Source organism: Strix aluco, chromosome 13, assembly GCF_031877795.1.
Source record: "Strix aluco isolate bStrAlu1 chromosome 13, bStrAlu1.hap1, whole genome shotgun sequence".
Classification (NCBI taxonomy): Eukaryota; Metazoa; Chordata; class Aves; order Strigiformes; family Strigidae; genus Strix; species Strix aluco.
Genome location: NC_133943.1, coordinates 20,151,267 through 20,176,716, shown reverse-complemented (window position 1 = coordinate 20,176,716; position 25,450 = coordinate 20,151,267). Strand labels below are relative to the sequence as shown.

The following is a 25,450-nucleotide window of genomic DNA, read 5'->3' as shown; positions in this document are numbered from 1 at the left end:
GGGGATCCGAGGAGGGGTGGGCACAGCCCCCCCGGTGGGCTCGCTCCCACGGAGGGGCCCTCTCCTTAGCACAGCGGGGTGCACTGCCAGCCGGGGCCCCTTTCCCCACGCAGCGGGGCTGCGGGGGTGTGAAGCGCCGGCTGGAAAAATAAACGAGTGAATTAATAAATAAGAGCACCGAGAGGAGAACGAAAGGCTAGAGCCGTCCCACACGTGTGCGGGCGAGGAGTGGAGGCGTCCCCGGGGTGAGGGGGTCCCGGGGGGGTGTGCGGGAACCCACCCCCTTCTCCACCGACGCGGGGCTTGGCGCCGTGCCTGCAGCCCGGAGCCGGGCGGTGCGACAGGAGGGCGGCTCTGCCCGGCAGCCGCTGCCCGCTCGTCCCGGCCCGGCTGGGCTCGGGATCTGATAAGGAGCCGGAGCTCCACCTCCCCGTGGTGGCGGAGAGAGGCGGAGGCAGCGGGGGGGGGGGAAGGGGCCGTGCCTGCGCTGCGCTTCCCTTGCACATCCTCACACACACCGAGGGACGGAGGCGGGCACGGACGGAGCTGCCCACCGGGGCTGCCGCCAGCCCTGCCGCCGCCGCTCCGCCGGAGGAGCCGCAGCCCCGGCCGGGGGAGGGGGGCGGTTCCCACGGGACATTTTTTCTTTTGCCCCCCCTCCTTTTTTTCTTTTTTTTTTTTTTTTTAAATTTGGTTTTCATCCGTGGATAACGATCGAGAGGAGCCGGGGGGGTGGGGGGAGCCGGGTCCCGGCGGGGAGGAGGCGATGCAGACACCGCTGGATCAGCGCGCAAGGGGCCGGCACGGAGCGCAGCGCTGTCCGCATCCAAGTAAGAGCTGCGGCAGGGCCGGGAGCCCCCGCCCGCGGCCGCGGAGAGCTGCGGAGCGGTGAGGGATGCCCCGGGCGGGAGCTCGCCGCTGTGCGGGAGCGGGGGGCCGGGCGGCGGCGGGAGCGGCGCTGGCGAGCATCCCGCTCCCCTCCGCGCCTCTCCGCGCCGGGGGGCGCGGACGGCGGCACCGGGGCGCGGGGCTCCGCGGGCAGCGGCGGCGGGCGGCTCCCGGTTGCCGGTCCCGCCCGGCGCTGCCACTTGTTGTGCGGCGCGGAGCGGGGCCAGCCCCGGCCCGGGCAGGGTGGGTGCCGTGGGGTGGCTGTGGGTGCGCGGCTGTGTCGGGGTGAGCGCGTGTGGGTTTTTTTTCCCGTCGGGGGTGGCCGTGGGGGGGTGTGTGTGTGTGTCCCCCTTCCACCCCTGGGTGTGTGCGCCCGGGGGGTGAGCGCGGCTCGGGGTGCGCTGGTGCGTGGGAACGAGAGAAGTTGCGGGTGAGGCGGGAGCCGGCTGGGAGCGGGGCTGAGCGTGTGCGGGTGGGTGCGGGAGGAGCGGGCTGAAGGGCTCTGGTGGGCGCGCACGCCCGTGGCCGTGACGGGGTGTCTCTGCGTGTGTGTGTGCGTGTGCCACTGGGGTGTGGGATACAGGCGTGGTGTGCGTGTCGAGGAACCGGCTGCGTTCGTGTGCGGGGAGCGGGGGGTGTGTTGGTGTGTCTAAGAGGAGCGGGGGGTGTGTGCGTGTGAGTGTGTCAGCGGGGTGTGCGTGCCTGCGCCTTAGAACCCCCCCCCATTTCCCTGCCTGTACGCGAGGCTGAGTGTGAAGCCGGTGCCAGCAGAGCGGCTCCCGTGTGTGTTTTCCGCGGGTGTCTGCGTGTGTGTGTGTGCGGGGCTGGCGGGAGGCGCCCCGTTCATCCCGCGGGGCTCGCCGGGGAGCGGCGGAGCGGGGCGCTCCGTGCCCGGAGCCGGCGCTACCGGCCGCGGGAGCCTCCGCCCGGGCAGCCCCGCCGAGGGCCGGGGAGCCGCGGCCGCAGCGGCCGGGCAGCGCAGCCCAGCCTCCGTCCTCCCTCCCAGCCGGCGGGGGCCGGGAGCCACGGCTCCCCCCGGCACCCTGCGGGGTAGGGGGGTCCCGTCTCCCCCCTCCCCGAGGCCTCCCCAGCCCCTCCGGGCTGCAGTCCTGGAGGAGAGCCGCTCCCGCCGCTGCCGGCTCCCTGCGGCCCTGCCGGGGTGTTTCAGGCCCGCGACATTTTTGGCTCCCCCCAGGACCCCCCTCCAGGCCGGGATGGCGAGCGGGATGGTGGCAGGGAGGGACAGAAGCCCGCAGGAGCCCGGAGGGGCTGTGGGGGACCCCCGGGGTGGGAGGATGGGGGCTGCCGCCCAGGGGAGGCTCTGACAGGTCTCTGCCTCGCTGGCTGCCGGAGTTGGAAAGGATGTGGAAGAAGGAGGCAGGAGGAGGGAGGGCCCCGGGCTTCACCCTCCTTTCATCACTGTGCAGCTCCTAAGAGATGATTTTGGGGTAAAGCTGTTCACAAGCAAGTGGGGTTCCTCGTCGCGGGGTGCTCCGGCTCGGGGTGCTTGGGCCCAGCCTGCATAAATGCTGAGCAGCCGCAGTGGCAGCCGGAGCCTGAGGAAACCGTGGGACGTGCCACAGAATGCCCAGGGTTCAGCCCATCCGTGCCTTCGATGCAGGACTGAACACCCGCGGCCGTTTTTTGGGCGATGTGGTCCTGGATCCCAGCCCCTCGCGCGCGGTGGAGCCGGTGGAGCCGTGCTTAACATTTGCTGCTTGCTCGGATGTTGCTCCAGCTCCGAGCGTCAGAACAGAGCTTGAGGGGGGGGGTGGGGGATTAGGACTTGTGTGCTCAGTGCAGGGTTTGGATAGACTTGCAAGCATGGCTCCGAGCCACGCAATCAGCCGTTGGGAGCAATAAGAGGGTGGACTTTGGTGCCCGTTCCCGGAGCGGTGCTGCCTTCTGTGGAACAGGGCCAAGGGGCTGTGGGAATCACAGGGAGCACAGGCTTGTTCAAGCAGTTGCTTAAAATCTCGGCGCTTTATAACCTCTCTCTCATTAAAGCTTGCTTTTTTTTTTGGGGGGGGAATGGCTGGATTCTGTAGGATTTTGCATGCCACTGTCCTCCCAGAGCTTCCCAGTCATGCATTAAGCAGCATGACTAACGCCTCTCTCATGTGGTTCAGTCTCTCTCACACTCTCCCCGTAGGGAGAATTGTGTGTGCGGAGGAATAGTTGTTTTGGGAGGGGTTTTTATTTTTAAGTGCTCTGTGCTCTGCCAGCAGGTCGGAAAAAGGTGCCTGGCACCAGAGAAGAAAGTGTGGGATGGTCCTTAGATCCCATGGGAAAATAGCCCGATGCCTTGTACTGGCCCCTGGGAAGCCTCTGTCTCCTGCACAGACGTGCTTTTCCCCGGTGGTGGAGGCTTCCTCCTCCTCCTCCTCCTCACGCCCAGCTCTGGGCTCTCACGTCTGCGCTGTGTCATTCGCACCCCTGGTCGCCAAGCAGGATTCCTTACCCCGGCCAACCCAGGGCCTCTCATGCCCGCCGGCAGTCCCTTGCGGGGCGATGGTCCCGCTCGGTCCCCGGCCCCTCTCTCCCTCCAGCCTCACCGCTTTGGAGGTTTCCTTCACCTGTGGGAATGGGGCTTGGGTTCAGGCTCCAGCCTCCTTTTTGGAGCAGAAAGCGTGGGTGCTGAGCACCCTTGAGTGACTCCCTTCCTCCTCCAGGCTGGCACAGAGCTCCAGACGATGCCAGCTCCCAGGGCCCTCCCTCCCGGCTCAGTCAGGGCCATGTGAGGCATCACCCCGCACTGGAACTATCACCTTTACCTGTGATCTTCCACCTCACACCAAGGCTTAGTCAGGATGGCGCTATGTCATCGGCAGTCACAGCCCAGCCTAGTGCAAACAGGCTTGTGCAAACAGTGGGCTCAGGTGCCTCTCCCAGCCCGGGCATCCTCCAGGAGCCGCTTCCCAGCAGCTGGGGCTGCCTGTCTTCCCCTTCTCCCTGTCCTCACCGCACAGCCATTTCCGAAGGGAGCACAGGGCAACAGCGTGGTGAAGCTCAGTGTGGGTTCGGACACCCCGTGAAGCCAGCTGGACACACGGGGGGGTCTGGTGTGAGTGCACACGCATGCTGCGGGCGGACAGATGTGTGACCCATCTGGGGCGTGCACACATACGGTGCAAGTGCCCCCGCACAGGGTGACATCACACAAATGCACAGCCGGTGGCGATGGGGCGTGCTCACATGCTCCCCCCGCGCAGGCAAACGCGTTGCCCGGTGCACACACACGAGTGCTCGGTGCAGGAACGCAAACTTGTGTCTGGTGCACAGGCTGTCCCGGTGCAGGCACGGCTGTGCTCCTCGCATGGTGTGCACACGTGTGGCATGCCTGCGCGCCCTGCTACTGCATGCGTGTGCACATGTATGCTTTTTCCTACGGACACGCAGTCGTGCTCTGAGCAGCTGCCCATACACCCAATGCTCACAGTGCACACACAGGGACGTGCACCCTCAGTGCAGACACACACGTGTGCACGTACAAGCATTGCTGGGTTTTGCCTGTGTTGATGCAGAGATGCGTTGTGTTTCTGCTCAGCTTCTTACCTCCTCCATCCTCATCCCTGTGCAGGGATCGAAGAAGTCTTGTTTGCCCGTTCCCTTCCTCCTGGGGACATACATCTCAGAGGTGTCTGCACACAGCGCCGGTCTGGACAGTTATGCATGCCCTCAGCAAGGTGGAAATGCCTCTTCTCTGCATGAAGGATGCTTGCAGGAGAAGGGAGGCAGAGTCAAGCAAGGCTTCAGGACCATAGTTTCGTCTCCAGAAACAGAGATGTATTTTCACCTGCGGAGGGAGAGCTCCTCTTCCATGCCACAGATGAGGCGCTTGTCCGTGGGGGGGCGGAGGGGTGGAGGAACTGGGAGCTGCTGCCTTGCAGGAAGTACAGCTCACAGGTGGACAGTGCACGATGCTCCACTTGTTGAGGATCTGTACAATGCTGGGGTAACCAGGAATTAAGCACTTGCTCCGTGGCACTGTGGAGGGGAGATGGTGGAGGAGCTCTCACCCATCCCACAGGCTGGGTGCAGAGTATGGAGAGAGGGAGTGATGGGAGTGGCGAGAGAGGGTTGCTGCTGTGGGCCCATGGCAGATGCTTGTGCCTGTTGATTTTAGGGCATCCAACCACTGGGATTTCTGGGTGCTGGTGAGCTGGGCTGCACCCCTTCACGCTCATGGCTCAGCAGAAGCTGTGTGGGTGCACCTGGACCCTGGAGGAGGAAGGTGTGTTCCCAGAACGGAAAGCGGGGGACAGGAAAGCTGGTGGCCAAGCACAGCACCAGGCAGGGGCATGGTGACAGGGCATGTGGGCAGCGCAGAAGGGGAAAGTCTCTATGGGGCTGGCGGTGCGCCTGGCACTGCCTCTGCAGTGTGTGCATACTGGGAGGAGGTTTCCAGTGGCTGGGTGCCTGCGGTGCAGCGCGTGCAGTGTGCGTCTCTGCAATGCAGGGGGGCAGTACTCGTGTCACTGCCTCTGCAGCGGGATGGGTGGACGTTGGCACTGGGTGGGCAGCGTGGGGCTGCCCCTGTGGGGCAGGGTAGGCACCCAGTGGGTGCGTGCAGTGTCCCAGTCTGGAGTGGGAGGGAATGGGAAGGAACAGTGTGTCTGCAGTGAGCGAAGGGAACAGTATTTGCTGGCGCAGGGTGTGGGGTTGCCTAGTGACTGTGCAGCCGAGGGGAGATGCTGTGCCTACCATTGCAGTGTGCTGGGGCTGTGCAGTGCCGCTGCTCTGTGGGGAGGCACAGGGTCTGCCCCGTGGGGGAGGTCTGCGCTGCAGTGCATCGTGGGCAGTGAGCCCGTGTCCCTCCAACACAGTGGTGGGCAGTGCCCCTCTTTCTGCGAGGGGCACAGGTGGATGGCAGTGCCCCGCGTGCAGTGCAGGATGGATGATGCACGGGGCTCCTGCATCCCTGCAGTGCTGGGTGGGTGGTGCCTTCATCCCTCGCAGTGCGAGGCTGGCAGTGCTGCTGGGTCGGCAGTGCAGGGAGGGCAGTGCTGCTCTGTCCCTGCCGTGGCAGTGCCCTGGGTCCCTGCAGCAATGGATGGGAGGTAGCTCTGTGTCGGGGCAGCGCCCCATGTCCCTGCAGTGCCGGATGGGTGGCAGCCCTGCACCCCTGCAGAGCAGGCAGAGCCCCTGCCCCCCTTTTGGTGCTCCTGTTTCTGCAGGGCTGGCAGATGCATGCAGTGCCTCTGTGTCCCCGCCGTGCGTGGCAGGCAGTGCCCCTGCAGTGCGTGGCACACAATGCTCCTGTGTTTCTGTGGTGAGAAGCTGTCTCTGAGCCTGGCCGGCTCCCATCGGGTTGCTGGCAGCAGGCTGCGTGCCGTCCACCCTGTTAGTGTGCCTCGTTGGGTCTAATTACAGTTTGCGTGGTGACGAAGAGGGTGGACAGTGGCAGGAGTGGCTTCCTGCAAGTGACAGGAAGCCAGGGCTGAGGTTTCAATGACTGGGTCGCTCCCTTGAGCAGGGTGTTGCAGGAACTTTGCAAGCCAGGACCAGTCCTCTTGGGCACTTGCTTGCGGAGGCTGCCAAGAGGCCATGGCCAGGGCCAGCTCTGCCTGGCAAGACCCTGAAGCCCCTTCCTTTTGGGGGGCTGCTTTGGGACCATGTGCAGTCCTGCATGGCACGGGGGTTGCACCCAAAAGCATACACCGGGGAGGTGGACTGAGGCGGAGTGGTCCCAGGGGCCTGGGGCTGCCTAACCTCTGGTGTCTGTGTCTCCTTGCAGCTCCCCTGCAGCGCAGGATGAAACTGCTGGCATCCTGCCTGGGCCTGTGGCTCCTCTTCCAGCTCCCTACCCTGGTCTCTGGGACGCGTGTGGTCTACAAAGTGCAGGAGGAACAACCCCCCAACACCCTCATAGGGAGCCTGGCCTCTGACTATGGCTTCCCAGATGTGGGACACCTCTACAAGCTGGAAGTGGGGGCTCCGTACCTACGTGTGGACGGCAAGACTGGGGACATCTACACCACAGAGACCTCCATCGACCGGGAGAGCTTGCGTGAGTGCCAGCACCTCCTGCCCGGACAGCCCTGCTTCCTGGAGTTCGAAGTGTCCATCACTGACCTGATCTTGAACAGCAGCCCACGCCTGCTCGAAGGGCAGATAGAGGTGCTCGATATCAATGACAACACCCCCAACTTTGCCTCGCCTGTTCTCACCCTCTCCATCCCCGAAAACACCAACATTGGGACACTCTTCCCCATCCCCCTGGCCATGGACCGGGACTCGGGCCCCAATGGCGTTGCCTCCTACGAGCTGACGGCTGGTCCGGAGGCGCAGGAGCTCTTTGGGCTGCAGGTGGCAGAGGATCAGGACGAGAAGCAGCCACAGCTGATCGTCATGGGAAACCTGGACCGGGAGCAGTGGGACTCCTATGATCTGACCATCAAGGTGCAGGATGGAGGCAACCCGCCACGGGCAAGCAGCGCCCTGCTTCGCATCACCATCCTGGACATGAATGACAATGCACCCAAGTTCGAGAAGGCCCTGTATGAGGCGGAGCTCTCCGAAAACAGCCCTGTGGGGCACTCTGTCCTCCAGGTGAGTGCAGGGGCTTTCTTCTCCTCCCCAGCCCCCTTCTGCCTGGCTGCAGGAGGGACAACCCAGGGAGCATTTGTATGACGGCTTGCTGCCATGGTTCCTCAAGGGAGGAGGGAGCCTAGAAGGGTTGCAAGCCCTAAAAGCCCACAGTGTCACCCAGGGCCAGCGGGCAGGCAGGTCCCTGGCATGTCACATCTCCTAAAACAAGGTTGGAAAGGATGTGCGGGAAGGTGCAGCCAGAGCGGGGGCTGCAGGACACGACTGAGGGGCAGCAGCAGGACTGGCGGGTATGTGGGAGCAAGGCTCTGGGTTACAGGGAGGGCTGGGACCTGAGGTCCATGGGGAGTCTGGCTTCGTGCCAGACCAGTCTCAATGCTGCCCACAGACAAGACATAGACCCTTTCATAAGTTGCATTCCCATGGCTGCTCCATGGAAACTCGGGCTCACACAGGAGATGGGGGGCCGGCAGCATCCCTGCTGCCTGTCTAGGAGGGCTGCCCGTGACTCCAGGGGTGCCTTGCTGTCTGCAGGAGACAGGGGCTCTGCCCCGTCTCAGCCAGCGATGCAAACCGGCCTGGGGAGCCCGAGGGGGTGGATCTCGGTGGATTTGGCTTGGAGGGGGCATTGAGATGATAGTAGCCGACATCTGTTTATCTGCAGCTGCCATCTTAATAAGCGGAGCTCGGCCAGCTCTCATCTGCTTGCTAATTCTGATGTGAATTTTTTAAGAATTCATTTTTCACTGTTAAGAGAATGGAAGTTGGAAGCAGATAAGGGAGCCGCACGGCCAGGAGGAGAATGGGCTGAGACGCCGCTGCTGCCATTCCTCAGCTTTTATCTTTCAGGGGGAAAATGACTTCCGCCTTTTTTGTGAGTGGAGGTAAAAGGTGGAATTTACATTTAACAACTTTCGTTCTCCATCCAAATCTGCTGAGCAAGATAACGGCGGAGCAGCAAATGGTGCAGAGAAGAGGCTGCTCGGAGAGCCGATTAGGGAGGCAAATGTTAGACAAACCTCATCTTCTTTAGAAAGCAAATAATAGGCGTAGAGGCAGGTTTATGTGAATGCAGAGCTCCTGACGGGCGGGCAGGGACAACTGGTGCCGTGCAGAGCTTAGGCAACCCCAGTCCCCGCTTGGCTGCATCCCTGAATGCCAGCATGGAGCTGCTGCAGCGTCGCACACCCTCGCTTCCCTCCTCCTCATCCTCACCTCGGCCAGGCAGCTGCTCAGACCCCTCTTTGGGGAGGGTTTTGCAGAGCGGGCACAGCTGGAGACATCACTCCATGCAGCATGTCTCCCCGCAGCGGCATGGGTTCCTGGAGGATTCCCTGCGTGCCGGAGCTGGCCGGGAGGGGAGCATGGCCAACCGGCCCAGCCGGTTTTGCTGGAAGAGCAAGGAAAAGCCTCTGTGCTGGAGGGCCGCTCCCAGCTGCTCTGCCGGTCCCAGGCTCTTTGCCCCATAGTCCTTGGCCCCAGAAGAGGAAATCCTGGTTTTTCCCCCCCAGCAGTCCCCAGAGGAGGCCGCAGCAGGCAGCGTGGCAGTGGTGGAGGGGTTCATGCCACCTTGCCGTCCTGCTCACTGTTTGTCCCTCATCCTGCAGGTGAAAGCCAACGACTCGGACCAGGGCGCCAACGCCGAAATCGACTACTCCTTCCACCAAGCCTCAGACATGGTGCGCCGGCTGCTGCGCCTGGACCGCGCCACAGGGCTCATCACTGTGCAGGGGCCCATAGACCGTGAGGATGTCAACATCCTCAAGTTCTCCGTCATGGCCAAGGACAAGGGGGCCAACCCCAAGAGCGCCCGCACCCAGGTGGTGGTCACCATCAAGGACATGAATGACAACGCGCCCTCCATAGAGATCCGGGGCATTGGGCTCGTCACCCACCAGGATGGCATGGCAAATATCTCGGAGGACGTGCCAGTAGAGACAGCAGTGGCTTTGGTGCAGGTGTCCGACCGAGATGAGGGTGAAAATGCCGTGGTGACCTGTGTGGTGGCTGGTGATGTCCCATTCCAGCTGCGGCAGGCTAGTGAAACAGGGAGCGACAGCAAGAAGAAATATTTCCTACAGACCACCACGCCACTGGACTACGAGTCGGTGAAGGATTACACTATTGAGATTGTGGCAGTGGACTCGGGGAACCCGCCCCTCTCCAGCACCAACTCTTTGAAGGTGCAGGTGGTGGATGTGAATGACAATGCTCCTGTCTTCAGCCAGAGCTTCACCGAGGTGGCCTTCCCCGAGAACAATGAGCCCGATGACCTGGTGATGGAGGTGAGTGCCAGTGATGCTGACAGTGGCTCCAACGCCAAGCTGGTTTACTCCCTGGTAACGGACCCCTCTTCCAAGGGCTCCTTCACCATTGACCCCGACTCTGGGGAGATCCGGGTGAAGGCGGTGCTGGACCGAGAGCAGCGGGAGCGCTACGAGTTCTTGGTGGTGGCGGCAGACAAGGGCAGCCCCAGCCTCAAGGGCACAGCGTCTGTGGCCATCAATGTCATGGACAGGAATGACAATGACCCCAAGTTCATGCTGAGCGGCTACAACTTCTCAGTGATGGAGAACATGCCGCCCCTCAGCCCTGTGGGCATGGTGACGGTGATTGATGCTGACAAAGGAGAAAACGCCCGCATCCAGTTGTCGGTGGAGCAAGACAACGGGGATTTTGTCATCCAGAATGGCACTGGCACCATCCTCTCCAGCATCTCTTTTGACCGGGAGCAGCAGAGCACGTACACTTTCCGACTCAAGGCGGTGGATGGTGGGGATCCTCCCAGGTCTGCCTACGTGGGGGTGACCATCAACGTCTTGGATGAGAATGATAATGCCCCCTTCATCACTTCACCCTCCAATGCCACCTACAAACACATCCTGCCCCACACCAGCCCTGGTCAGCAGGTGAGCAAGGTCAAGGCAGAGGACATTGACTCTGGTGTCAATGCAGAGCTGACCTACAGCATCACAGGCGGCAACCCCTTCGAGCTCTTCCAGATCTCCCCACACAGTGGAGATATCACCCTGGAGAAGGAGATCCTGCGCAAACACCATGGCCTGCACCGCTTGGTGGTGCGTGTCAATGACAAGGGCAAGCCCTCGCGGCATGGCACGGCGCTGGTGCACTTCTACGTCAACGAGACGCTGGCCAACCGCACGCTGCTGGACACGCTGGTGGGGCACAGCCTGGACACACCGCTCGACATAGACATCGCTGGAGACCCCGAATACGAGCGCAGCAAGCAGCGAAGCAACATCCTTTTCGGTGTCATCGCCGGCATCGTGGCTGTCACTCTGGTCATTGTGCTGGTCGTCCTGGTGCGCTACTGCCGGCAGCGGGAAGCCAAGAGTGGCTACCAGGCAGGCAAGAAGGAAACCAAGGACCTGTATGCACCCAAGCAGGCCAGCAAGAGTAGTAAGAGCAAGAGCAAGGTGAAGAAGAGCAAGTCTCCGAAGCCACCGAAGCCCACGGAGGATGAAGAGGAGACAGGACTGCAGAAATCGCTCAAGTTCAACCTCATGAACGACTCTGTCAGCGACAGCCCCCGAATCCATCTGCCCCTCAACTACCCGCCGGGCAGCCCAGACCTGGGTCGCCACTACCGCTCCAACTCGCCGCTGCCCTCCATCCAGCTGCAGCCTCAGTCACCCTCTGCCTCCAAGAAGCACCAAGTGGTGCAGGACCTGCCAGCCACCAACACCTTTGTTGGCACCGGGGACAACAACTCGACGGGCTCCGAGCAGTACTCGGACTACAGCTACCGCACCAATCCCCAGAAATACACCAACAAGCAGGTAGGAGAGCTCATCCTGAGGCCGGCAGCGGCCCCCCCCCTGCACCGGGGAGCCATCTGGACAGAGGTGTGGGAATGAGCGTGGACTGGCCCCAAGCCCTGCATGCGTGGCCTTGGGGGGCTGGCGGAGGACTACCCCGGAGCCGAGCCATGGAGCCTGGTCATGGGGTGGGGAGGGGATGGGGTGGTGGGGGAGGGGGGAGGCCAAAAACTGTCAAAGCCCTTGTCAGAGTGCCCGGGGCTGGGTCCTGGTGGCGCTCCCTGGGTGATGGTGATGTGAAGGGCGCTGCATGCGTGTGCCTCTGCATGTGGAGCTCCAGGGAGGGAATCCCACCTGCCTGGCTCCCCTTTGGGGACTGGCTCTACGGGCACCGAGGAGGGCAATGCCCACCCTCCCATCCATCCCTCCACTTGGGCTGACTCGTGGGGAGGAGAGACTGGTCCTGGTCCTGCTCCTGCCACAGCTCTGGACATCCAGTTTCCAGCCCTGCCCCTGTCCAGGGAGCAGTGGGGAAGGCTGTTGCCAGCCCAGCTCTGCTGGTATGGCTGAACCTTTCACCATTCCTGCGCAAAGCCGCCTGAAAGGGAGTTCTGCACCCGCTGTGGCTGCCCAGGCAGGTGGGGCTGGGTGGAGGAGAAAAGCTCTGCCTTTTTCCCAGGCTCAGGCTCTGGCTTCCCCCAGGCTTGGGCCCTCTGCCATAGCCAGTGCGGTGAAAACCGGGCTTCCCTTAGCACGAGCATCGGGCCCGGAGCTACGGCTCTGCGGGAGCCGTGCTGCAGCCACTGCAGAGGGGGAGAGCGGATCCGGCAGCCAGGGCTCTTCCTCCAGGCAGCCTGGGTCCAGCCGCGTGCCGGGGCTGGGTCTCGTGTTCGGGGCTGGAGGAGAGGGGCACTGGGGTCTCTGCTGCGTGCTGCGGTCGGGTCACTGCTCTTGGTCTAGCTGGGGGTTTCTGCTGCCTGTGGGGCAGGGTGGAGGTAGGTCTTGGCTGCCGACTGGGAGAGGCTGCTTGCTGGTGTGCACTGGAGCTTGGAGCTGTCCCAGGAGGTTGTGGGATGAGCCCGGAGCTTGCAGGACCCTCTTTCCTCTGGCTGTCTGGCCAGTTAGCTTGCACCACGTTTCTGCTTTGGCGCCCGTCGGGTCTATCCTTAACTAGCTAGGGAGGGAGAGGGGGGATGAGTGCCTGTGGCTTTGCCTTCTTCCTGGGGCCCCGTGGGTGAGGACCACCCACTCCCCCACCGTGCTGTACCCTCTGTGCCCTATGGAGACTCCTGCTCCCTTTGTATCCCGGTGAGCGGCAGGCTGGGCTCCTGCCGTGGGGCTGAGCTCAGCTGCCCTGTTGGATTTGACTTCAATAAAGTTTTCTATTTTTGACCAGTTGTGCCTTATTTTCCCTGCTGCCCCTGAAGATGCTCTTGCTCCCAGCAGTTTCCCAGGCATATTTTCCACCTCCTTGGCCACCAGAGCACCCAGGCCCCACAGCTCCCAGAAGTGATGCTCCTGTGGGCCAGCCATCTCCACAAGCCCTCTACCGTGCCCCAGTGTGGCCAGTCCAGAGGCTTCATGGTACTGACCCCGCTCTCTAAATTGACATCTCCCATCTCCAGTCACTGCCTGGCCCTCTAAGGAGACAGCTTCCTCCGGGACATGGTTCACAACACACGCATGTGCATACACACACACGTGTACGTGTGTGGACGTGGAGGCAGTCTGACCAGCCAGCCTGGCTTTCTTCTACCCCAACATCTCCCTGCATAGCTTCTCCTGGTACATCCCCCTGTCCTTTTGAGACCGACTCATGTCCCAAAGCCAGAGCATGGAGGAACAGATCCCTGCCGCACAGTGCCTGGCTAGCATGACCCAAATCCTGTCAGCGAGGGCTGGAAGATGCCTGCCTCTCACCCGCTACAGTGCTGGAATGAGGACGCGGTTGCAGATGGAGCCTCGATGTGTCAGCAGCAGTGGGGGGAAGCACACGAAGGAAGGTGCTCCCCCCACCCCGGGATGCAGTGGGCACCTTTGCAGTGAAGGAGAGGTCCTCCCAGGCAGGCTGGTGGCAGCAGGGCTGCGGGATGGCGATGGAGCCAGGTGGCCACGCTCCCCATAAAGATGGCTCTGCCCCTCCTGTCGGGCAGGTTGGGGGCGATGCTGCTGCTCTGGGTCTTGCTCAGGCTCTTGTTTCTAGTGGGCTGGAGAGAGGATGGATCCTGGTAGGCAGGAGTAGCACAGCGCCCCTTCCCCAGGCCCTGGATGAGGCCGTCCTACACCCCCTTCCCTCCAGCCAAGCATCACATCTCAGGGACCCCCTTCCTGGCCACCCCTTCCTCTTTCTCATGGTTTTTCTTTCAAACTGGGGCAGACATCCCTGCGCCCATCGCACCAGCTTCACCTCTTTCCCAGAGGCTCCAACTGGCCACACCAGACTGCTGGAGAAGAGGAGCTCTGGCGCTGGGAGAGATTAGATCATCCGGGGAAACCAGTGGTTCTGGCTTCGGTGGTTTCAGCCCTGTGCCAGCCTTGGCTCTCACAGCCTCCTAGTTTGTTTTGCTAACAGCATAAGGTTTTATCTTGAACCGTCCAGGAAGTGTCTGGGCCTCCTAGGCAGGCAGGGCTGGGACCTGCGGGGAGATGCGATGGCTGCAGAGATGGAAAGGAGACACCAGCAACCACCTAAATAACTAGTCCCTGCAGGGCTGGGCAGGGCAGTCTGGGGGCTTGGCTCAGCATTGCTATCTGCTTCCCTTTGGGAACTTTCTGAGAGAAGTTTCCCTTCCTTTCTTGTCCTTGGCAGCTCTTTGATGAACCTGGGGTGAGAATGCAGCCTCTCAGATGCTGACGTGGGGAGCATCTCTTTCTTCTGCCGTCTCCCAGGCTCCATCCTTCGGGGGTTTTTTATACTGGGGGGGGCGGGGAGAAATGCTACATCCTTTCCTGGCTGCACAAGCGTAAGACTGCCTCGGGTCCTTGCAGTCCCCCACCATCTGAGAAACTGGCTGGAGTGGTGTTAACTTCAGCGTGCTACTGTGAGCTCAGCAGAGGTGCCTGCACCTGCCTGCAGGCTCAGGAGCACCGTGCAGTATTAATTACTCTCTGCGGGGGGGGATAAGAGGAATATTGTACCTGTAATGGATAAAAATGAAATTGTCTTGTTTTAGAATTTTGCTTAGAGTCTCCATAAATTGCAGGTTTAGGTGTCGGCAGATGTCTGGGAAAGTCTCTTACTGTCCTGGGTCAGTGGATTTTCTCAAGGTCGTTCACGTGGAATGAGCTGATAAATGGATCCAGCAACGAGCTGCAGATGGAGCTGAGGGTTCATGGGGGACCTGCCCTGTTTTTCCCCAGTTTCAGAAAGACACTATGCTGGCAGCAGTTCCCAGGCACTGCAAATCAGCTCCTGCTCCTGGGATCAATTGCATTTGGTTCAGATTTGGCTCTGGCATGCAGAGACCAAATAAGGGAGCATGTCAGTGAGGTCCCGGGGGCCGCAGGGTCGGGGCTGAGCCCTGGCTGTGCTGGGGAGAGTGGCTGGGCTCTGCAAAACAACTATGAATGTAGGGTGGCTTGTGAGCATCAATGGGGTGCTTGAGGGAGCTGGGGGGAGGGGGCAAGGGGTGGGTCATACACCGTGATGGCTTCTGGAGAGTTGGTGAGGATGCTGAGACCCCCATGAGCAAGGCAGGAATGTGCAGTGATTCCTGGCAGGTCTGTGCTGGGGGACTTGGGTTTATGGCAGGGAGGGGTGCCTATGCCTGGGAGAGCAACATGGGGCATTCGGGACCTCAAGATGAAGAGCTTCAGCCACAGGAGATGAGCAACCCCGCGGTACAGCCTGGCCTGTACAGCCAGAGACAGCGTGGGTGTGCGCAGGCTGTGCTGCAGGGGGAGGTGACAGCGGGGTGTACTCAGCCTGCTCTCCGCGTGTGGGAGGTGACAGCAGGGTGCTCACAGCCTGTACCCCACGCAGGGGTGGCACGGAGGGGTGTGTGGTCTCTGTGGCAGGGGGTGGCGGAGGCACGTGTCCGGGCTGTGCGGCAGTGGTAGGTGATGTGAGGGGGTGCAGCCAGTCTGTCCTTCACGAAGAGGTGGCACAGGGAGGGGTACAACCCCTGTCCCCAGAGGAGGTGGCAGTGGGGTACATGCAGCCTGTACTGCAGCGGGGTGAGGCACAGAGGGGTTACACACCACAGGGAGAGGTGGCACAGGGTTATGTGCATGCTGTGCTGTGCGGAGCGGTGGCAGTGGGGTGTACACAGCCTGTACGCGGCGGGAGGTGACAGCGGGGTGTACATAGTGTGCAGCCTTGGGTAGGTGACGACTCGTCTGTAAGCAGCATGTCTGCAAGGAGGCGGTGGCACTCACTGCCCTGATCCCATCGAGGAGAGCATTGGCTCTCCTGCCTGACAGTCCCTGGCCACACCAGCGCTTGGGACCTCATCCTTTGCTTCCTTGAAGGCTCACCCAGCCTGTGCTACCTGCCTGGGGCTCCTCACATGGGGCTGGGCTGCCTGGGTGGCTTGCAGCTCTGGCTAGTTCCCCTTTTTCCAGCCTGCTGAGCCAGATGCTGCTTCTTCGTCCCTGCCCTCCTCTTCATCTTGCTTCTCAGACCCTCAAGCTTTCCCTGCCTGATGCCCTTGGAGCCAGCGTTGGTCTGTGGTGAACATGGGTGCTTTCCTAGCTTGGATCTGGTGGACTTCTTCCCCCCCCCCCCCCCTCTTTTCTTTCACAATAATATCTGCTCCTCTCCATCCCTCTTTCCCCATCTCTCCCCCTGCTCTGCTTGGGCAGTGACCTCGCCCTTCCTTGTTGCTTCCCTTCCCCATCAGTCTGTCCTGACCGGCTGTCTGCTGGCCCCAGCACAGAGAGATGCTGAGCCCTCTGCAGCACAGGGCTGAGTCCCCGGCTGGCTTCAACAGCCGAGCTGTGGATCCTCTGTGCGATGAAAGCGCTGGCTGTGTGGGCAGCCGCCCAGTCCAAGCCGCGCTGATTGATATTCCCAGCACTGCTCTGCCCGCTCGGCCGGGCTCTCAGCTGCAGTGCTGTTCCCTGCCCGCACAGACCAGCCTGGAGTGGGGCCCAGCCCTGCAGCCTGTTAAATCTGTCACCCAAGCCTGGGGCAAAACCTGATGCTGCACTGGGGTGTGTCCTCCGGCACTTTGTGGGCCCTCCACCCAAAGAGCAACCAGGAGGCCATGGATGGGATAAAGGGTGGAGGGAGGGGGATGCAGCCGGTGGGGGTGGAGGGTGGGGTGCTCCCGGGTGAGGACAGAGATGGGATGTTCTGGGACGGGATGGAGAGGGGGCTGGGGTAATGAGAGGGTGCTTGATGTAGGTCAGGATGGGGTGGGGTGTTGCGGGGGAGAGCAAGGGCTAAAGGATGGGTGGAACAAAGGGACACCGAACGGCTCTGTCCCTGGGAACCATGTCAGCCCAAGGTGGGGAGGGCAGTCCTGATGGGGTGTGAGACAGCGGTGAAGAGGTGGATGGCGTGCGCTTGTGTCCCCGGAGCTGGTGTCCACCCCGGAGCCCCGGTGTGAATTGTGTGCAAGAGCTGTGCAACTGTGCACAGGCTGACTCACATGGAGCTGTGCTGGGGTGGGTCACAAAGAGCAGGAGCTCCCCTTCATGGGTTGTGGGGTCTTGGACATCCAGCCCCCATGGTACCCTGCCAGATCTCTCTCTTGCTGGAATGTTCTTTTGAACGCTGCCCCTGCAGCTGAGTCCTGTGCCAAGCCCAAAGCACCTTCCTCCCCTCCACCCTCCATCCCCATGCATACCTGTCGTGTGAGTGCACCTGCCCATGAAACCCCAGGCACAGCCCATCTCCATGGGAGAGCTGTGCTCCTACCTACTGCCCTGCAAGCCGGTCCATCCAAGCTGCAGTTACACAACCCAGGCTCTGCCCTTGGGAGAAACCAAGATGGTCAATGGAGATTACTCCAAAAGGGACTCTTCCCACAATCCCCTCCTCCTTCAGTGCCCCAGGAAGCACATAGTCTGCTTGGCTGAGGCAGAGAACATGGGTGAGAAGGAGCCTGGCTGATCGGGCACGGGCCACCTCTGGCACCTTGGTCCTCCCCTTCTTGTCACCACTGATGCTAGCTGCAGTGTCCATCAGTCTGACCTGGGTGGAGCTTGGTCTTGGTTTCACCTCTGGGAGCCAGGGTCACCTGCGACTCAGACCCACTCAGCCTCCCCCAGTAGGTCCCCCGTTGACCTTGTCTTCTGTCTTTCTGGACTTTTCTGGAGGTCTGTCTGCACCCTTGAGGACCTGCTTTCCATATCCCACCAGCAGTATGTTTCTTTTTCTAGTGGGGTTCCCGACTCAACCCTGTGGTTGAGAGCACACAAGGAGTAGGAGGTCAGACAAAGGAACAGAAAAACAACTCCCCAAGATCCCTTAAAAACGTCTCCTAGTTGTTTTGCATCAATGTCTTCCTGTGGTGTAAGCTGTTTACTGCCTCACTCCTTCAGATGCTCACAGGAAAGAGTGGGTGGGAGAGTAGGTTTGTGGCAGTGACCTGCTAGGAGGGCAGGAGAAACCTCGTACATTATCTCATCATTTACATCCATTTTGGCACTCACAGCCATGCCTGGTGGATCCTGTCCAAAGATCCCTAAAGATGCCCCTACCCTGGGAGGTAAACACCCTTCTGAGCACCTCTTCACTTGCAAAATACCGGCCTATCTATCTGCTATCTAAACATGGCACGGCTGGGCAGCCGCAGATCTTGGCAGGTTTCATCAGAGCTGTCTTTAGAGCCATCATTTTGGGAGGGCAGCGAATCACCGCCTCTCCCTTGGAACTGATCCTGCTCCGAAGTTGTCGGAGCAGAGTGCCCTGATTCAGCTCCTCTGAGACATCTCTAAAGGCCCGAGCAACCTGAAAGCCTGGAGCTATTTAGCTCCCACGTGGCCTGGTTTTCACATGCTCCAAACTCCCTGGTGCTCCTGAGCAGCTGCAGAGCTGCTGCCAGCGAGGCTCTGACAGATATCCCTCCCTGCTGTGGGGGAACTTCTTGTCTGAGCTCAGGACTGAGATTGTGCTCTAAATGTCTTGCTAATGTGATGTCTGATGTTCCTCTTACACTAATCTGTTAATCTTTCTGCTTCTTCATCAAAAGCACTCAAGCCCAGTAGAAAGCAAAATCAGTATTTCAGATGTTTGAAGAGCCCTTCATTATTATTCAGTCTGGGCAAGACCTTTTGGGGTGTTGTGATTCAAGGCCCTGGGAGTGCCTGGAGGAGCTTGGGCTGTTTTTTTCCGAGGATTTCAAGTAGATCACAGTTTATTAGGGACTATCAGGATGTCTCTTGCCCAGAGAAGAGAGCTCAGAAATTTTCTCTAATGTTCAGGAAATTTTTCTTGAGTCACAATCTGCAAGGTTTGTCCCAAGGACTTGACAGCTCACCCAGGATTTGAGGGTAGGGTAAAAGAAAGCTGTCCTCAGCTCATCCATACCTTGGGTCATGTGCCAGCAAGAGCTGTAGTGCCAGACCAGTGCAGGCAAGACAAGTGGCCTTAACAAGCCTTACAATATTACTTGCCTTACCTGTTTGATCTCTCCAAATGAAGGCTTGTCTTACCCAGTATCATCATTCATCATTAGGTGCAGGTTGGTTTCAGACCACTAAAGTGAGGGCTCTGTTAATGTCTAGAGTGTGTTGGTGCACAGACTTATGGAATAAACACAATACCTTAATCACACAGGAAAAGCTTCTGCCCTTTGCCTATGGAAATAGAAGTGGTTAGAAAACAGGGTTGCCATCAGAGGAAAATTTTCAATTTGAAAACAAATCAGCAAGAATTGACAATTTTTTTTCTATTTTGGTTCAAGTCAACGGATATAGATATATAAATATATATTTTTTTTCCTAATAATTTCCAAAGGCACGATTCTGACTGGCCTTTTTAAATTTAGCTTCATAATTAATACTTGGCTTGAATTCTAAAGTGAAAGTAACATTTGCAAGAGCATCATTTTTTCATTTTTACATGTCAGCAAAGATATCCCCCCTGCCCCAACTTTGAAACAAGAAGCTCCCTTGAAAAACGATTTGATTTCAATGAATTGACATTTTTTCCATGCAAAGTCTTCCGCTGAAGCATTCCTGGTTATCTCTCTTTTTTTTTAGAGTCCTGAGTCTATGGCTTGGGACCCCCTGCTCTCCCCAGAGTTTTCAATACTATCTGTCAGCTCCACTGGGTGCAACTGGAAGCCAGATTAGCTCATTATTTTCCCAGCATTATTTTCCCACTCTACAGCTGTTGGATTCCTCAAGGGCTTTATTCAAGTGTTACTCCCGGTCCTGGAACCTTTTTCTCTCTGGGATCTTCAGATGGTTTTAATGTGATTATGAGACCTCCTTCTGTGTCCCGAGCAATTTCTGCTCTATACCAACTATCTACAAAATGGCTCTATTGTCAGCTTGAAGGTGATAGACATTTCAGGACACCACGGTCAGTCCAATTTAGACATTATTCCTTAAAGATTATGACCCCTTTAGATTTTTATGATTCACCCTTCAGATGATTTATTTCCATATTTTCCTTTCCAGTCTTCATTTCAACCAAAGAAAAAGCCAAATTGCACATCCTTGATGGGCTCGGAGCTCTGATAGGCTGAGAGGTTAGGCAATCTCTGTCCTGAGGCTGTCTAAATGGGTTTCTAATTGTGTTAGATCTTGCTATGAGTTAGATAAATTTGATCTGACCAGGCAGGTTGGCACCAGGCTTTGGCGGCTTCTTTGAGCATCATGCAAATTTCAGGAGGCTTCAGGGCACCTGTGTGGAGTCAGCCCACATTTTACCCAGATTTATTCATTAAACAGTGCCTCGGGATCTGATGTCCATTTTAGGATGGCTGTTCTGCTATCATTATTTCAGCAGGACTTGTAGCACCTCTCTTGTAACTGCAAGGTCAGCGCTTGCTAATTGTTCAGCAATGGAAGCCATGCGAACAGCCACTGTGAAGAGTGAGCAGTTGCTTTTCAGAGAATACCTGGTTTTGGGAGGTGTGATTCACATGGATTCCTGTGTGTCTTTGCTCGAGCTGTGGATTCATTCTGTAGCTTCATTTGTCAACTGTGAGAGAGCTAAAGGATTGTTGGGAACAACCCTCACTTCAGACACTGGGATGGGGATGGACACAAGGATTTGTGGGCAGAGCACAGCCATCAAACAAGACCTCATGAACATCAGATGGACCAGAACTGTCAGCCCCGTTGCTGCAGCCTTGTGCAACCACAGTAGCTGTGAGGGAGGTGACCCTAGCAAAACATCAGACTGGTAGATCAGAAAACTGGACCTTTAACTCTGCTAGTAGTCCTGTCCAGAATTGTCAGTGCTTGTTTGGAGACACCACCTTCAATGACGAAATTTTGGGAAGGCTTGAACTTTTTTTTGAATGCAGGAGGGGTCCTACAGGTGTGCACAGACCACACTTCTTCTTAGAGCTGGGTTTACCTATCTCCCTCCCTTGTCTGTGCTGGATGGAGCTCCAGGCAGGTAGATGTCCTGCCTGGTTGCTCCATCCCTCCCTTGCCCAAAGCAGGCAGAGTCCCTGGGACCTGTTCCCTTGCTCTGCAACAGCTCTTTCCTCAATTTCTTCATTTTGTGGTGAAGGGGAGCAATCCAGTACTGCTGGGAACTGCAGCTCTGGGGTGGTTCGGTCCACTTTACGAAGTGATAGTTAGCCCTTGTGCCTCCGAAAATCTGGACCTGGAGATGCTGTGTCAGGGCAGGGAGCAACCTCTGGGGCAGACAGGATCCCCAGACCACGAAGGAGACCGGAGGGACACAGGAGGGAGAAGAGCAGTCCTTGAGGGGCAGAGGGTTACCGTAGGTGCCAGGAGGCTGACACCAAGCCAGGGCAGCATTTGCCTTCGCTGCTCATACGCAAACACTCTCCCTTACCGTGCTGCTCTGCCTGGTGCCACATAACTTTGTGAGCTCTTCACATCATGTGCAGGTATGGCAGACCTGGGCGTGAGGGTGGGTGCAGGAGGAGTGGGGGGATGCTCTTGGAAGGTTTCTTCTCCAAAAGTCAGTTCAGCGGCCGGACAGTGTGCTGCTGGGGTAGCACGGGAAGGGGTGGGAAGAGCTATCTGCTCTCTGACCTCACCCCAGCAGAAGCACATGTTGTTGTTCAGATAAGCTGTAAAATGATCGACTGCTTACAGTCATGAGCTGAGCTTGTGTCCTGTTTCCTAGAGCTAGAACATTGCCCTGGATAGTTCTTGGCAATTCAGGTCCAGCTTTCCTCGAGGCTTGCCCTGGTTTCCACGGGCATAATATTCCCCTCAGCCTCCTGCTCCGAAGCCTGTGTTGCATTGTGCTGGAGCCATGCTCCACTCCAGACATGACGCTAGCAAATAAAATAATTCCCACATGCAGCAAAGCCTCTGTACATGAAAAGCTGGATCTGCATAGTGTGGGGCATGGTCCCTGGGATTTTATTTTTTTTTTCAGTAACCAGGGATGTTGCATAGCTCCAGGTTGGTTTGTAAAAGAGAAGGGTTCATGAATTAATCTGAAGTTGACTAACTCATGTGCTACAATGGCTCCCTTGTCACTTATTTTTATATTCTGGGCATTGGGTCTGACATTGCCTTTCACTTTCAGCCCTGTGAGTTGCTGCATTGTGGCGGCTGTTGGGGAAGCAAGCTCCTTTGGCAGCTGGCTGAAAGGCCGTTGAGGCTTCTGGCATGTGGGGAGGTGCAGGAGCAATTGGAGGCTGCCAGAGAAGCCCATTAGCCGTGGATCCTGCTTTCAGATCAGCAGCGAGGTAGTTAACAATTTTAATATTTCCATCACTCCAGCATTAATCGGCGCTCGGGGGGGGGGGGGGGAGCAGGGTGACTCACCTCTGGGGGGGCTGTTGCACTGCACCATTGCTGTCAGCAGGAAAAGGGTGCCCGGGGTGGATTTTAAGGTTTCCTTTGTGAACAGCACAATTTCTGGTCTATCAGATGGAACTGCATCTCTTGCCACTTGGTCCATGCCATCTGCGCAGGGGGTGATGCTGTGTGTTTTGGGGGGATCTGGTGCAACACCCCACAGCCCTGTTCTCTTGTAGCACTGCTCTCATTTTGGCTGAGTTGTTTTCCCTGGGTTTAGCAAGGACAATCAGCTTGGTGCGGTCCCGATGAGAGCTGGAGATGTTTGTGATGAAGGGAAGAGACAGGAGGGAGCAGAGTGGGGCTGAGGAGGGAGGGGGTCCCCTTAGTACCCTTCCAGCATCCGTGGGTGGGGACCCTCGTGGTAGCGGGCATCAGGACAGAGCAGCCCCTTGGCAGGCACTGGTGCTGGGGGGTTTTGGGGTGTGCAGCCAGGACCAGACAGGCTGGGGATGGCTGTTGAGGAGACCCCGAGAAAATTTCTCATCAGAACAAGTCTCTGCTACTGTCAAAGCCCCAAAACTAGAACCGTGTGTGTGACCCTGCCTTCCCTGCTGCAGAAGGGCTGTGGCAGAGCTGGAACAGGCACAGAGAAGGGCAGCAAAGCTGGCCCGACCTGCCCGGAGTCTGCAGGAGGACGGGGCTGCACGTACTCGCACGCTGCAGCTCGCAGAGGACACAGCGGAGCAGGATGCAGCACGGATCTGTGAAATTGGAAAGGGATAGAGCGAGGAGCAATTACTCATGTTTTCTTATAACCCTGCAGGTAGGAGAAGTTCAAGGAAAAATTACCAGGCAGCAGATGTAAAACCAAAGGGAAGTGCTTTTCCACCCAGCACACGGGCAGAGAGTTCATTGCTGCAGGATGCCACGGGGGCCAAAAGCAGGCGTGGACTCAAAAAGGCGTGAGAGCACTTCACAGAGAATGGGGGTCATTAAACGTATGAGCTGCAAACGAGTCCTTGCTCAGGAAAAAAAAAAACTGAGCTGCGGCACAGCAGAACCCCGCAGGATGTACCGGGGGATGAATGTCTTCATCAGAGCATCCGCTGGTGCTGGAGGCGGCCCGGTGCTGGGGCTCCCTGCGGAAAGTGGGGGACGGGGGCTCCGTGTGCTCCTCAGATGTACAGGCTGGCACAGGCATGTCTCCCCATCAGGAATACGAGCGAGCACTGGGGACACCTTGAAAGGAGTTTTTTCAGAACCACAATTCCTCAGCTAAGAAAACAGACAGCTTTGCCCCAAATCCTATTCTAGTGCAGTGGCAAAGTGGAGACAGCAGTTAGAAATAGAAAAACAATAAATACTAGTGGGGAAAAAGGGAAAAAGGGAGGGAGCCTAGAGCAATTAGGAGAAATGAGTAGTTATGGAGTGTAGAAAATTTGACAAGGAAAGCCAAAAACGTTGGGGGAAAAGCAATTTTGACACACTAAACACAATAAGGAGTACTTTAAAAAATGTGTTAGGAAGAGGTGGAATCCAGCAATTGTCATTTCCAACTGGAGACTGCAAAATTGTTAATTATGTAGAAAAATGCACAAGTATTCAATAAATACTTCTAGTGATCTGGACTGAGATATAATGTAGGATTCAGTACCTGCCAATGTGTTGGTAACCAGCAAAGACATTCAAAATATCACCTCCTCCCAATAGTGATATTTGAAATAATCGGATAAAATAATTTGCACCAAAGAGTCTTTAAAGATCTAGAGTAGGAGCTCTCTGATCCTGCGGTGTTAATGGAGCTGGGGACTCCAGGATGTGGGCCACGAGGAGTGGGAGGGCAGTGATGCCATGAGCCAGCTGCAATAGCGATGGGGATGCTGTGTGCACCGCACACTGTCCTCACCAGCCCCAGGGAACAACTGGATTAATAGCTAAGGCAGGAAGCTCAATGATGGAAACAGCATTGACGTCAGTCAACGCAGTTTGATGGGGAGGGATACTGGGCAGTGTCATTACATGACAGGTCCAGTTCTTAAACCTTTCCTTAGGCGTCTGCTCCTGGCCACTGTGAGAAACAGGATCTACTCTAGGCATACCTGTGGGTCTGAAGCAGCAGAGCTGGTTTTATGTTGGTGTGAGATTACAGCATACAGCTGATCAGCTTGGAGCTTGATGAAGAGCCAAGTTGATAATGCGTTGTTATTATTATTATTATTATTATTATTATTTATTATTATTTTGAATTAACACTAGTCATTATAAGTAAAGCATTGTTAAATAGATGAAGATCTGGTTTATCAACAGCTCCGCGAAGAAAAGCAGTCGTTGGTTGGGAGTCCTCGTGGAACGAGGTTCTCCTAGAGGAGCTCTTCCACAGCAGTACTGTGCCTGCTGCCATTCAACGTTGTAATCAATGATCTGGAAGTAAATATAAAATCACCGCTGATAAAATTTGCAGCTGACACGGAGATTGGTGGAGTGGGAGATCATGATGAGGATAGAGCAGTCATGCAGAGCAATCCAGATTGCTTGGTAAACCGGGCCCATTTAAACAAAGTGCATTTTAACACAGCCAAATGCAAAGCTGTACATTGAGAAATAGTGAATGCTGGTTTATATCCTGGAAAGCACTGACTCTAAAATGGATTTAAGGGTTACACTGCATGAGTAGCTCAGTGTGAGCACTTGTGGTGCTCCCGCCAAAGGGCTAATACAGCCCTCAGATGAAAAAAACTGAGAGGTAGGAGGAAAAACAAGGCTCTGCAGAAAGCCCTGGTGAGATGGCACCAGCAGTCCCACAGTGATCGCTTCTGGTGAGGAATGGGGAAAAACTCGGGCAGGTAAAGATGAGGGCCACAAAACTAATTCGCTGGCTTGCAGGTTGAGACTTAAGGAACCTGGTTTGTTTAACTTCTCAAAAAGAAGATTGAGGCGTGCCTTGATTGCGCTGTACAAGGAACTTCTTGTGCAGAAAACGCTGCATGCTGAAAGGCTCTTTAACCTAGCTGAGAAAGGTCATACAAAACCCAATTTCTGTAAGTCAGTGCCAAACAAATGGATTCAGTCTTTCCGTGACTCCAGAACAAGGCTCTCTGGGTGGAGAGCTTCAGCCAGACACAAGCTACTAGGACTGTGCAGAGTACAAGGGGAGCACTAACCCCTGCCAGTGCCATGCTGTTGCGCAGTCTTGGAGGCTTGGAGGGGATTGGGCTTGAATGTGGATTGCCTTTGCCCTGCAGTGAGGAGAAGAGCCCTTCTAAGGGCTGCCAGGCAGGATCTGACACTTAAAGGAGGTATTTTTTAGGTAAAAGTGATGCTGTGTGGCAGGAGACCCCTCAGGGGAGGGATAGTAGCTGTCACAGGCTGGGTTTCTG

At 57.5% G+C, this 25,450-nt stretch overlaps 1 protein-coding gene across 2 annotated transcripts in view; it reads left to right on the top strand.

Annotated features, from left to right (window-relative positions):
• Nucleotides 1-531: 531 nt before the first annotated feature.
• Nucleotides 532-25,450, top strand: part of PCDH1 (protocadherin 1) — a 53,210-nt gene continuing 28,291 nt past the window's right edge. For both annotated transcript variants that reach the window (XM_074838799.1, XM_074838801.1), the window contains exons 1-3: nt 532-830; nt 6,626-7,440; nt 9,045-11,237. In XM_074838799.1, the coding sequence (XP_074694900.1) occupies nt 767-830; nt 6,626-7,440; nt 9,045-11,237 (3,072 nt within the window). In that variant the 5' untranslated portion in view covers nt 532-766. The remainder of the gene's footprint in view (nt 831-6,625; nt 7,441-9,044; nt 11,238-25,450) is intronic.